This window comes from Glycine max, chromosome 2 (genome assembly GCF_000004515.6).
Source record: "Glycine max cultivar Williams 82 chromosome 2, Glycine_max_v4.0, whole genome shotgun sequence".
NCBI classification, from domain to species: Eukaryota; Viridiplantae; Streptophyta; class Magnoliopsida; order Fabales; family Fabaceae; genus Glycine; species Glycine max.
Genome location: NC_016089.4, coordinates 46,849,101 through 46,863,647, shown reverse-complemented (window position 1 = coordinate 46,863,647; position 14,547 = coordinate 46,849,101). Strand labels below are relative to the sequence as shown.

General features: G+C 32.4%; 2 protein-coding genes across 3 annotated transcripts; both read left to right on the top strand.

Moving 5' to 3' along the window:
• The first annotated feature begins 3,960 nt into the window (after positions 1 to 3,960).
• LOC121174313 (glycine-rich protein 3-like) lies at positions 3,961 to 4,802 on the top strand. The gene is made up of 2 exons (XM_041013419.1): positions 3,961 to 3,985; positions 4,522 to 4,802. Exons 1-2 carry the CDS (start codon positions 3,961 to 3,963, stop codon positions 4,800 to 4,802), a joined length of 306 nt encoding a protein of 101 aa, XP_040869353.1.
• Positions 4,803 to 11,359: 6,557 nt separating this feature from the next.
• LOC106796780 (nodulin-16-like) lies at positions 11,360 to 12,669 on the top strand. 2 transcript variants are annotated; one of them, XM_014770065.2, is made up of 2 exons: positions 11,360 to 11,606; positions 12,222 to 12,669. In XM_014770065.2, exons 1-2 carry the CDS (start codon positions 11,516 to 11,518, stop codon positions 12,410 to 12,412), a joined length of 282 nt encoding a protein of 93 aa, XP_014625551.1. In that variant the 5' UTR covers positions 11,360 to 11,515; the 3' UTR covers positions 12,413 to 12,669. The 2 variants fall into 2 exon arrangements, with proteins under 2 accessions (XP_014625551.1, XP_014625554.1); XM_014770068.2 differs by having other exon boundaries at positions 12,216 to 12,669.
• The last annotated feature ends 1,878 nt before the right edge of the window (positions 12,670 to 14,547 follow it).

Below are 14,547 nucleotides of genomic sequence, written 5' to 3'. Positions count from 1 at the left end.
GAAGTTTATTTATTTATCCAAAATAAAATAAAAAAGTTCTGTACAAACACTGGAAGGCACCTTGTCAGATAACAATGTCACAGGCATTATGGTGATAGCAAAGCCAACAACTAGTTCAGTATAAAGAACACAAAGGAAATTATTTGCAGTAAGCTGTAAGGTTATATCTTTATATCATTTATAGACTGACCTTGGGAACATGATCAGGAAGAACACCCACCGCAAAGCTTAACAGCTTCATCAACGGTAATATATCAACGGAAACCTACATGGCAAGGTGAAGATTTTCAGAACCTGATGCTACATATAAAAAGCAATCTGTCAACATGGTCACTTACTTTTCCTCCCACGAAAATTAATGCATTGGCCTCGAGCTCTAAATCCTTTAGCTTACTCTGCATTTCATTTTGTAAAATTGTACCTTTATATTCAATCCAAGGCCAGGAAACAATAGTTACAATACAATAGCAAGTACGGAGCAAACTTTAGAACTTCTGAACACATTTCAATGGAATACTCATGGGAGTATAACAGCAGGAGATTGATTAGTGAAGGTTAGATCTTTCTTTGAGTAAACCCCTAATTAATTTGGTCTTCCATATATTATTCATTATATTAGTCTTCTAAAGATTATTTTAACCGTGCAAGTCCCCTCAAAGATCTAATTAAACATCACCAAATTCATCCTTATAAAGGACCAGTGAAAAAATCATTACAAGACTAAGGTGTCACCACGCTAATCTTTGGGTGACGAATATAAGGGTTAGACTTCTAGTAAACCCACTCAATCATGATTAATATTATCCTACATCAGCAATGATTTGATAAATACCACATTGCCAGTCAGCTTGGGTATTAAATAGATCACTTTTAAGACTCAACCTGTTCAGATTAAGCGTTCATAGCTAAGCCATTAGTGCAGTACACATAAAAAGATTTAAAAAACAGGAATATGATATACTCATCAGGAAAATGGTAGGCTTTGCCAGGCTCTAAATTTCCCAATCTTATTCTTGGCAAAAAAAATATTAAGCAAATGCCCTGCTGAATGCAATCTACACAAATGAAAAATCAAGAAAATTTGTTATATGAAATTAGTTTAGTTAAGTAATATGAAATTAAACTTTAAAAGAGAAATAATTTTAACATGGCATTCTAGGAAAACCAATTTAAATTCAGTTGGAAGAATGAGACATCTCAACTCAAGAGTCAAGAAATTTTTTCCTAGCTTCCATATACATCAGTTTAGGCATCTTAGAGCTGTCATACAAACTTATGATTACATGGATCTTCCCCATCCCCTTTCTGATCTAAGAGGGATCTCAATTTTTACAACCTTAATTGTTGTAGAAATAATCTATTCTGAAACCAAGCACTTATTATAAACATGAAAATATAAATCTGCAAGAACAGGTTCAAGCATGAAAAAATTTATATAGATTCAGTTCAATCATAAGCGGTCATTAGAATATACTCAGAATTCATAAGAAAACCTTGTTCAGCGAATCAGTATTAATAATATTTTAGTATCAGTATTGTATAAGTTAAATGTTTATTTTTATATAATTGAAATTTATAATAAATAAACATTTTTATATATTAATTATATTATAATTAAAATCCATAATAAATTAATATATTTAAATATAATTATAGTTTAGATTTATAATAAATAGTTTTACAATGAATAATTGAAATTAAAATAAAACTATTGAAATTCAATTAAGAGATATAAATAACTTTTTTAAAAAATAATAGTTTGAAATGGTTTTAAGATCATTTTTTTGGCTAGTTCTTGGGCTAGTATGTAAAATGCACATACAAAAGAGAAGAGAGAATGTCTAATTGAGTGTATTCTAAGTAGATTTGATTTTCTGTCTTGTGTAACATCATCTTTCATAAAATCCTGACTTTTACTTTTACTACATATATATTATCACCTTTTTTATCATGTCTTGTCATTATAGATGATTCTTACAACCATATCTATTTATTCAGAAAGCAGAGAACTTAATTAATTAACAAGCCCAAGCTTAATTTGAACAAGGGTGCTTATTCTGCATTTAATTTCCCCTAACTAAAACGGTGTAATCAACTAAGAACAAGGGTGCTTAGTCTATACTCTATATATTGTAGGCTTCTTTTTCAGATATATAGGAGCCTTCTTAATTAGATCGTTGATGCTAAGAGAAGATGTGTGTTTTAAAATACAAGACATAATTGTGCATTTTAGTACTCAACGATCATCGTTTCGAAAATTTTAGTATTGAAAATATTGTGTATTTTATTACACAATAATGATGATTTGTGAATTTTACAAATTAAGGTTTTCCCCCGCTTATTTTACCATCATATTTCTTTAATTTTCTCATATTTTATCACCCCATGTTTTTTTTCCTCATTTTATCATTATATTGGTATCAAACAATGTCATTTTGCATAAGTTTATAACAAAATAATGTCAATTCTTCTGAACACTTCAACACCTAATTACACATTTAACGAATTGGTAAAATAGAAAAAAGTTTAAAAACATATTAATAAAACGCATGAAAAAATAACTTAGTGATAAAATTTGTAAAAATGATAATAATTGGTAGTACAGTCTCATCTCGGTCCTTTTTCTTTTGTGAAGTATTTTATAATGATAATCATTCGATTGAGATCGAGTTTAATCAAATTTAAGACTCATTATTCCTTTCTCCCTAAAAGTATATTTTGTGATGATTGAACACATGCTTATCATTTTCCACATATTCAACTTATATTTTCAACTGATTTATATCCTTTATACTGTCTCAGTCTTTACTTACATGCAATAACATTATCTTCGGAGGAGACACTACAACCGCACATCAACTGATTGGCCTAACAAAATTTATATCTCGTGGCTAATTATGGTTTGTTTTGAAAGCCTTGTAATATAGGGAATGAGTACCCCCCGCCCCCCCGAATATATATATGACTTTATTAAAGTTATTGCTCTAAAAATGAATGAAAGAATACTTGATACACCAATAATGGAATGAGCTTTTACATTGTTATTCAATCTTAAATTAACCTAAAAAAATAAGTTTTTTATTTTTATAATAACTACCTCAATCATATATACGTATCATACTTTTTGGTTGCTAGCATATAAATTTTATATTCTTAATACATAAAATTAAACTCAATTAGTTTTGAAGTTTTACTGTATAAAATGATCTTTTTGAGAGAGAAAAATATTGTAACTAGTAAAATTAATCGATTATAGTGTTATCTTTTATCTTCCACAAGACCACAGCATTTTACTTCCATCTACCAATTCAGTGGCAATTAATTTCAGTATTTGACGTATAGTTTAAATTTGGTCAAACTTATAGTTTTAAAATATTTTTTTGTTATTTTTTTAATATATGTAGTTTAGTAAAATAAAATTTTCATTTTTATTTGATGAAAACAATATTAAAAATACTTAAAAACTGCATCTAATTTTTTCCTTTAAAATAATTATTTTCTATATACTTTATGGTAAATAAAATAAACTAGTATAATGATATCAAAACTAGCTAGTAGGAGGTGTCTACTTCTCTAATTTTCATTACATAGCATATACACTTAGTCACGTACAATAATTGATGTACTTCAATTTCATAGTGTACAACTTTTTACCATTGAAAGTTGAGAATGAAATTGAGCTAGAGATAAATAAATAAATAAATAAATAAAAACAAATCAATTTTTAACGCTCTAGAAAAGACTCAATCAATGCGCTACGGCAGAAAAATCCATACTTCTCCATCCTCCCCTCATATATATAAAGAGTATACATTATCACTATTTTCTCATCCCTTTATTACCAAACATATAATTAATCTCATTTGAGTAAATCGGTTGTTTGTAGTTTACTACTGAAATATGGAATTACTTATCTCATGCCTGCTGGTCATGTTCCTTTTGATCTCCTCAGAGGTGACAATGGCAGCTAGGACTTTCGAAAAGGGTGAGCTATATATCGATCATTTTGCCTGATATTCTCATGAGTATTTAATGTAAGATAATCTTAATAAATGTTTTCAATAATTTAAAAACATAATAAATTTTGGAAAAGATGAATTATTATTTTTCTTTTGCTGAAGGAAAAGAGATATATTATATATATTAATATTTTTTTGTTATAAACATTTAAATTTTTTAATTGGCTTAATTAAATATCTTTTGTGCTTATAATTACGTGCTTTTTATGCTTTGTATTTATTTAAATAGTCATTATATTTGTTTCAGTCCTTACAATTTTATTTTATTTTTGCCCTTGATCCTATTCATTCGATCATCCGAACTCCCCTTTCCAATTTATTAATTAGTATCATTTAACATTTTTATACTTCAATTTTATGTTCACTTTTTTTTTAATCTTTTTCATCTCATCATCACTCATCAAATTTATCACTTAATTTCTTTCTCCTCCCTCACAAAGTATGTTACCAAATCTTTGTGCAAAATTCATTTTTCCATAGTAAATGGTTCATGTGTTTGCAGGTGAGGTTGTTAAAGAGACAAATGAAGTGGGTAATAATGCCCAATTAGTTGGTGGTGTTAACATTCCAGGCATTATTGGTAACATCCCAGGCATTGTTGGTAGTATTCCAGGCACTATTGGTAGCATCCCTGGAGGTGTTGGTGGCATCCCTCCTAGATATGGTGGCTTCTTGGGTGGTGGCTATGCAGGCCAAGGAGGATATGGAGGAGGACCATATTGCCCTTATAGCTGTTGTGTTTGGGCACTTGGGGGAGTTTGCTCCAGTTGCTGCACAATCTAAGGTTATTTATGAAGTATCTAAAATATTGTGATATTTAAATATTATTACTAAGCACAATATATTTCGTGCATGAATAAAGCTTGAGAGACATGGATAAACAATAAAGAGACACGTCTTTTCGGATTCAAATTATGTGTTTTTTATCACAACATTCATATTACATTATGTCAATTAAAAAATCAAGTATAGATAATATAAGTGGTAGGATAGAAAAAAAGACAAATTTTTGGGACAAGTGATTTAAATCGTGTCTTTTCGGAGGACCTTTTTCTTACCACTAGAGATATTTCACAATTACAAATAAATGTTCAATAATATGTCCTAATGTGCCCGTGTGATAAGTTTAACAATAAAATATATATATATATATATATATATATCAAATATATACTGCACAAATAGTTTTTATAAATCGTGACTTTTACTTCTGTTGTTACTATATATCATCATCTTTTTTATTATCCTCTCAGTTGTTAAGTTTGTTCATCTCTATAATTATCATCATGTCATTATAGATGATACCAAATAGTTTTCAAGTCAGTTCAATATTGCACCTTTTTCTTAGGTTCTTCATGTTGGGAAAAGTCACACTTTTCCGTTTCGTGAAGTTAAGATAGACACTTAATAATTAAAGGTAGTAATGAAAGCACACGATTATAATTCTCTAATATGGAGATTCTTCCACTATATAAAAAGATAGTAGGGTTACAAGGATGTGTTTACAAAATTGACTCACTCTATGGTGGCTCACTCAAGCTTAAGGATAGAGATTTTCCAAGCTATTTATTTTCTCTCTCAGAGAGGCTTTCTACTTGGATTGACTCATTCTACGGTAGCTCACTCAAGCTTGAGGATAGAGACTTCCCAAGCAATTTATCTTCTCTCTCAGAGAGGCTCTCTACTTGGATTGAGTCACCCTATGGTGGCTCACTCAAGCTTGAGGATAGAGACTTCTCAAGCTATTTACCTTCTCTCTCAGATAGGCTTACTCAAGTTTGAGGATAGAGACTTCCTAAGCTATTTATCTTCTCTCTCAGAGAGACTCTATACTTGGATTGACTCACTCTACGGTGGCTCACTCAAGCTTGAGGATAGAGACTTCCCAAGCAATTTATCTTCTCTCTCAGAGAGGCTCTCTACTTGGATTGAGTCATTCTATGGTGGCTCACTCAAGCTTGAGGATAGAGACTTCTCAAGCTATTTATCTTCTCTCTCAGAGAGGCTCTCTACTTGGATTGAGTCACCCTATGGTGGCTCACTCAAGCTTGAGGATAGAGACTTCTCAAGCTATTTATCTTCTCTCTCAGAGAGACTTACTCAAGCTTGAGGATAGAAACTTTTCAAGCTATTTATCTTCTCTCTCAGAGAGGCTCTCTACTTGGATTGACTCACTCTACGGTGGCTCACTCAAGCTTGAGGATAAAGACTTCCCAAACTATTTATCTTCTCTCTCAGAGAGGCTTTTTCTCACTCTAAGAAGTGGATTCACTCTTGTCTTGGATGGATAGGAATGAAGGCTCCTACCCTTATTTATACTACTCCACCTCCACAATAAATGGTGGAGATTACTTGTATCCTAGGGTGGAGACTAATTCTCTAGAATGCTCCACACATTCTAGGAGTCTCTACACTCTTCTACTCTCTTCCATACTTTTTCATAAGGTTCTAAAAGGTTTCACACATCTCTAGAATATTCCAGAGGTTTCCACATTCTTCCACAAGCTTCTAGAGAGTTCTACACTACTTTAGAGTTCTCCAGAACGTTCTAGAAAATTCTACACTTTTCCAGAAAGCTCCAGAATTTTCTAGAACCTCTCCAATTAAGGAGGGATCCCAACAAATCTCCCCCTCCCGACTTAATTGGGGGGTAGTAGCAAATCGACTCCTTGGATACCTTATGTCAATGTGCTTTGGTCATCATGCAAGGATTGCTTCTCCTCTTGCATGGCTCTTCTCCACTCCACCAATTCATAGGTATTATTCTCATGCAAGGATTTCATCTCTTCTTGCATGGCTATTCTCCACTCCACCAATTCATAGGTGTTATTCTCATGCAAGGATTGCATATCTTCTTGCATGGATCTTCTCCACCACCAATTCATAACTGTTATTCTCATGCAAGGATTTCATCTCTTCTTGCATGGCTATTCTCCACTCCACTAATTCATAGGTGTTATTCTCATGCAAGGATTGCATCTCTTCTTGCATGGCTCTTCTCCATTCTTCAATTTTCTAAACACATCCTTGAACATGTCTCCATCATGAGCGACGTTATCCTCTATCTTGAACTGCACGAGCTAATGACGGCTCCGGATGAACCTAACTCTTGATACCACTGTTGGGAAAAACTCGATGGGAGGAAATACCGGAGAGATTCCTAATATGGGACTTCACCTCACACTTGTAATCCAACACATCTCCCCCTCAAGTGTGAGTCTCTTCCACATGGTAGCCTCCCCCTTCGAGCGAAAGTCATCATCCACGAGTATAGCCATTAGAGCCTACATGCTCTAGCTACATGCGGTACTTGCACCGCCGCTCCATCTGCGGGACACGCTGCCTGAACTCACCACCAGGAAGACTTTCGATACAAGGGATCTTCAAGGCTGAGATCCATCACCGCCATCTTACTCGTCAGAGCCGGTCACCAAGTCGAATCATCTGGCTCTGATACCACTGTTGGAAAAACTCAGACTTTCCCGCTTCGTGAAGTTAAGATAGACACTTAGTAATTAAAGGTAGTAATGGGAGCACACGATTATAATTCTCTAATATGGAGATTCTTCCACTATACAAAAAGATAGTAGGGTTACAAGGATGTGTTTACAAAATTGACTCACTCTATGGTGGCTCACTCAAGCTTGAGGATAGAGACTTCCCAAGCTATTTATCTCCTCTCTTAGAAAGGCTTACTCAACCTTGAGGATAGAAACTTCCCAAGCTATTTATCTTCTCTCTCAAAGAGGCTCTCTACTTGGATCGACTCACTCTATGGTGGCTCACTCAAGCTTGAGGATAGAGACTTCCCAAGTTATTTATCTTCTCTCTCAGAGAGGCTTACTCAAGCTTGAGGATAGAGACTTCCCAAGCTATTTATCTTCTCTCTCAGAGAGGCTCTCTACTTGGATTGACTCATTCTACGGTGACTCACTCAAGCTTGAGGATAGAGACTTCCCAAGCAATTTATCTTCTCTCTCAGAGAGGCTCTCTACTTGGATTGAGTCATCCTATGGTGGCTCACTCAAGCTTGAGGATAGAGACTTCTCAAGCTATTTATCTTCTCTCTCAGAGAGGCTTACTCAAGTTTGAGGATAGAGACTTCCCAAGCTATTTATCTTCTCTCTTAGAGAGACTCTCTACTTGGATTGACTCACTCTACGGTAGCTCACTCAAGCTTAAGGATAGAGACTTCTCAAGCTATTTATCTTCTCACTCTACCCTTATTTATACTACTCCACCTCCACAATGAATGGTGGAGATTACTTGTATCCAAGGGTGGAGACTAATGCTCCACACATTCTAGGAGTCTCTACACTCTTCTACTCTCTTCCATACTTTTTCATAAGGTTCCAGAAGGTTTCACACATCTCTAGAATATTCCAGAGGTTTCCACATTCTTCCACAAGCTTCTAGAGAGTTCTACACTACTCTAGAGTTCTCCAGAACGTTCTAGAAAATTTTACACTTTTCCAGAAAGCTCCAGAATTTTCTAGAACCTCACCAAATAAGGAGGGATCCCAACACTTCCTTCCTCACCAACCAAAACCGCCATCACCTCCGACAACCACCGTCACTGTTGTGTGCCGCCACCTACCTCTCTCTCTTTCTCTCTCCTCTGCGAGTGACATCCCCTCCCAGCTCCTCCACCATCGCGCGTCGTTCTTTCTCCCAGATCCGCGCGCACACTGCGCCATCACCGCCCTGACCACCATCGACCTCCGTGCACACCAAACTAGGCCCCAACGTCGCAGTTGCACCGCCACCTGCGACCAGCAGATTGACATTGCGCTCCGCTTTCCCCTTCATATCTGAGCTTACGTGCGACACTTCAGGGACCCAACACTAATGGTAAAAGTGTTATTAGGGTTTTGGAATGGACAATTCTCATTCAGAGAAGAAAAATCATAAAAACAAAACATGGAAACGTTGTTTTTGCTCTTTAGTTTTAAAAACTAAAATTAGAGAACAGTTTTTTAAGAACTAACACTCAAGCAAGTTTTTTATTTTTAAAAAATTGAAAATATCTAGTACGTATAATTTCCCCTAATTAGTTAGCAAGGTCAGTGCTGCATATAATTCCCCTATTTAAAATTTCCTAATAAAGTGAATAATATCCCAGACTCACAGTTACACATACAAATCAATCCTAACTCCACGAAGCTTAGATAATACTAAAAAAACTACCAAAAATAATTTGTGGATAGCATAAATCTACTTGATATCTAGTACGTACGAAAAAGAGATAGAGAAGAGATAAGATAAGATGTACATATAACTATAAGACTTGATTGTAATTTTTATTCAATTTTTTTAAACTTTTATGACAAATTTTATTCTAAACTTTTCATTTTTTTTACTGATTTTTAACCCAATTTTATATATTTTGTGGTGAATTTTATCCTTAATTCTTAAGTTTTATTTTAAAAAATCAAAGGTAAAATATGACAAATTATTTTGTTTACAATAAAATTTATCACAAAGTAAAAATTGAAGGTAAAACTATAATTAAACCCAGGTATAATAGAATAGTTGTTGATAAGATTTGATAGGTATAGAATGATAGAAAAAATTGAGGACCTGACTTTTCAATTGTTTCTTTTCAAGTTGTCTTCTTGTTGTCCCTTCACAACAAGGTCATTTTGAAAGGACAGCATGGAGATAACTTGAAAAGAGACAACAAAGAAATCAATTTCAAAAAATGATGGGTGTTAAATGAAGTGTTTAAAAGGGATATGTCAACTATTCGATATGCTTCAATGTTTATGTTCATTTTTATCTTTTTTCAAAGTTTTTTTTTCTCATCTCATCGTCAATTGCATTTATCCCTTTTTAAAAAAAATCATAAATGGCTCATTTGTTAAGAGTTAATTAATGTGCTTGTGGGTGAGGTTGTCAAAGAGATGTTTGCAATAAGTTGGGCTTTAAGATATGGGCTGTAAATTATCAGGAAAATACAAGTGTGTTCTCTTTTAGAATCTAACTTTAAATAAAAAAAATCATAAATTTTTTATTAGTCTGATCATGTTACAAGTTTAAAAAGTCCTTGGTCATTCACATTATATATGTATGATTACATTCCCTGAGATGAGTTATTAAGTTGAAAACATTAATTTTAGTTGTTAGATTAAAAACACTAATTAAATGATATTTTGAAATCAATAAAAAAAATAACCATCTCTCGATGTCTTCCTTTGTTACAATATTTTTTTTAAGAAATTCTTAACAATTTTACACTGTCAATCTGATATTAGTGAATTGAAATCAATTATTATTACCCAATTGAGATTCTTGGCAATTCAAGATTGATTCAAGCCTTTTCAATGGTGATGCTTTCTTATCGTAAAAGTCTTTATTGTATTTCAATGAACAACCCCCTAGTTGTGTGAATGTCTTGTGGCAAACCTTTGGCCCGTTCAGTTAGAAATTAGAGGCTTTTAGCCACGATTTTCAGAAGAGAAAAAAATTGTCTAGAGATGTTTTTTTTTTTTTATGGAATTCAAAATATCATTTTGATAATGATAAAATTAACAAATCTCATGACAAATACTATCTGGAGTTATTATTAATTGATTTTGATCAATTAGTTTAATTAGAAATGATAAATTCAACTCATGTGACTTGTTAGTTAACTTTTTTATTTTTTAAGTAAATCAATTTTAAGCTTTAAATAATTTAAATTGAGTGGTTGAGAATTGGTGTAAATATAATATTTTTCCATATGGTGTAAACGAATCCTAATCCGTAAACAATTAGGGGCTGTTTGGTTTGATTATTTTTTGTTTTCATTTTAATTGAAAATAAAAAATAATGATGAAAATGCGTTTGGTTGGATATTTGAAAACATTTTCAGTGAAAATATTTTTCCAAACGAATCAAAAACTGGAAACAATAAAATCTCATTTTCAATGTTTTCAATTGAAATCAGGAACCTCATTTTAAGTAAAATGAAAACGCGATGATAAAGAATGTAATTTTAAGCAAATCTAAAAATACATTTTACTTTGAAAACGTATTTTCAATATTTTTATTTCTTGAAAGTAGAAAATAAGAAATCAAGTCAAACATATTTTATGAATTCTTTGAAAATGAAAATAATTTAATATAAATCAAACACACCCTTATATATCTAATAGCCTAATACCCTCATTATATGCACCTAATGAGTTGCAAAATTCATTTTTCTATCGTTAACGGTTCCCTAGTAAATGATACGATTATATATAATTTGGATATCGTAGAATTGTAGGTTATAATTATTATATAACACCGCCATTCAAAACAAATTTATTATATAACACCTTTGATACTCTTTGATAAGAATAAATCGGTTCTTAGTTGTTGGAAAGACTGAACTAATATGCAGCGGTCCAATTAAGAGAAAGGTCCCTACTTCCTGCTTGCCCGCATATATATATATATATATTGCATTGATAGTGTAAATATTCCCAGTAATTTTCTCATCCATCGTATTACCAAACATATCTATTTGAAAGATGGGTTCGAAGATGGCAATAGTGATCGTAGCCTTGTTCGCCGTGCTCCTTTTCATCTCCCAAGAGGTGGCATGCAGGGATTTCAAAGAGGGTGAGCTATACATCGTTTTGCCTTATATATGTATTTTGATCATGAATATTTTAAAGTAATGGAATATTATTATACTTCAGTTATATCTTTTTTCTATTTCATCTCATCCTCAAACACTTTTATCGTTTTCTTTTCCTTCCATCCCCTTTATCATATATATAATTGTGTAGGAGTTTATTAGTAGAGTCATACGTTTTCTCCCTATATAAAGGCACGAATCATGATACATAAGTTTTTGGAAATTTAAATTTAAAGGATGTTTACATAAACACGAGGGGTTTCTTAAGTAATCCTATTCATTCGATCATAAAGAGCTACATCCTTGCCAGACATTTTAATGAGAAATATCAAATCTCTTATCGTCTAAAAATAAAATCAAATTAAAATATATAAGTAAAGAACAACCTTTATTCTTTCAGTTAAGTCTCTCACATAATTCATTTTAAAACATTTTGTATTTTTTTTCCGATTTATTATGATATAACCTTTTCATACTTAAATTTTGATGTTCACTTTATCTTTTTCCTATCGCTATTTTTCTTTCTGATCTCATCTTCAATTGCATTTACCATTTTCTTTGTTTTGTAAATGGTTCATGTGTTAATTAAGAGCTAGGTGAGGTTGTCAAAGAGACTAATGAGGAGAGTGATGCCAGATTAGCCGGTAGTGGTGGTGGTGACCTTGATTATTGTCCGGGTTACGACACCATTAGAAAGTGGATAGGACGTTGCCGTTGTGGCTGTTGTCAGTGGACCACAGAGCCGGAAGTTTGCATAGATTGCTGTACAGTAATGCACCACAATTGAGACAATGTATACAGTTCTACGTACTAAATAATATATTTCATGAATAAAATCTGGTGTTGTATGTGAGAGGCATGCATAGACAGCAAGGCCTGTCTTTCTTACCACTAGAGATATATTTCAAAAACAGAAATAATGTTGAATAATACGATTGTGCCGGTGTGACAAGTTTAAGACCAAACTCAAATATATACTGTAATAGTTTGTCATGCTCGTGACTTACTTATATGTTAGTATATGTCATCATCTTTTTTTTATCATTCATTCTATTATATATATAGAGAGAGATGATCCACGATCCTTACAAATCGTTTCTATTTATTCAGAAACCAGAAGACTTAATTAGAAAGCCCAAGCTAAGTAACAAGGTCAATGCTGCATTCATTTTCCACCTAATTAAAAATGCCTAATAAATTATGAATAATATCATAGCTCACATACAATTCAATCCGTATGCCCGATAATCAAATAATTAGATGCAAGTAGTTAATGTACTAAAATTAAGATTAAATCGGATATTAAAAATTAAAAGGAAAATTTTCAGGTATTAATTACAACAACAAAATGGAAAGCTAGACATATTTGGAGGTCTAGAACAAATTTTTAAGAACCAAATTAAGAAAAAAAAAAGAGAATTTTAAAGGAAAGTACTAAAATGATATGCTTTGTCAAAAAAATGAGTACCAAAAGCGAAAAAAATTGCAGAAACAAAAAAAAAAAACACTTCTAATTGAAAAAACTAACAACATATTTAAGGGGTTTCTTAATCCTATTCATAAAAAAAATTCAGAAACAAAAAAAGACACGTCTGATTGAAAAAACTAACAACATATTTAAGGGGTTTCTTAATCCTATTCATTTGATAATAAAGGTAGTACTACATCCCCGACCCTGTCGGCATTTTATATCTTTTTCCCAATTTATTATCATTAAACCTTTTCATATAAACTTAAATTTTTATGTTCACTTTAATTAATTATTATCATTTTGTATCTTAAATCAAATGTATGATTTTCTTTCTTTATGGTAAATGTGGTTCATGCATGTGTTAAGAGCTGATGTGTTTGCAGGTGATGCCATATTAATTAGTTGGTGGTGGGGATAAGCTTGAGCTTGATGATAAGATAATTTGTCCACCTATCAGTAGTCTTGAGGTTTACGATTTTCCTCCAAAGAAAGAATTTGGAAATTGCCGTTGTGGCTGTTGTTTACGGATCCCAGAGTTGGGAGGTTGCAAATACTGCTGCCCAGAAGTTCGTCGTCAACGCGCGCCCTAGAACTGGCCTGTGACAACAACAATCATTGTTGATCAATTTGTACGTCATTGTGCCAGTGTGACGAATAACAAGTTTAAGAACAAAGATTAACAATAAAGAAAAATGTTTCATAAACACCAATTGTATAAGACACTTAAAAAGAGAAGAAAAAAGAAAAGAAAAATATAAGTGTTAAATAGAGTTTATGATGTCATAGGAAAGAGATAGAAAAAAATATGTTGATAAAATATTTAAAATAAATTGGTGTTTGTACATTGCTCAAGAGTAAACTCAAATATCTATTATACAAATAATTTATGAATTATCATTGATAATTATGAATTTGAGTTAATTGGATATATAATTAATTTTGGTTAAAAATGATTGTAATTTTTTTATTTTACTGTTATTTTTATTAAAATAATAAAGAAATTAATCTCTTTGTAGTTGTTGATTAGCTAAGGTTAAAAGAAGAATATTTCAAGTGCTTTGGACGAAAATTGATGTAAAAACTTTAGAAAAAGCCTTGAAGAAAAAAAAATTAAAGATTGGGATAGTTCGATTTATGTACAAGATAAGTCAAACACGTCTCATCGCTTAACAGTCAATTCACCCTTAGAGTGAAGAAAACACAGGATGAAGCCCAAAGACACGCTTAGAGCGAAAGTCCGTGCTAAACGCAATGTGAGTGGATATTAAGTTATCTTAGCCTATAAAAGAAGTAGAAAACAAAGGAGAAAGACATCAATCCCTACACACAGAAACTCGAAACTCTATAATGAATACATCATAATCCTAAGAATCTTTAATAGGGGGAAATCCTCTTTCTGTGTCTATTATTCCCTCCTGTTCCTTTATCCATCACATCCCTTCTTCTATTCA

What these genes read in the sequence shown, in the direction of transcription:
- LOC121174313 (XM_041013419.1), top strand. Translation starts at nt 3,961, where the DNA reads ATGGCAGCTAGGACTTTCGAAAAGG. An exon ending in AGCTAGGACTTTCGAAAAGG is followed by an intron (nt 3,986 to 4,521) that starts GTGAGCTATATA and finishes ATGTGTTTGCAG; the next exon opens with GTGAGGTTGTTAAAGAGACA.
- LOC106796780 (XM_014770068.2), top strand. Translation starts at nt 11,516, where the DNA reads ATGGGTTCGAAGATGGCAATAGTGATCGTAGCCTTGTTCGCCGTGCTC. An exon ending in ATGCAGGGATTTCAAAGAGG is followed by an intron (nt 11,607 to 12,215) that starts GTGAGCTATACA and finishes GTGTTAATTAAG; the next exon opens with AGCTAGGTGAGGTTGTCAAA.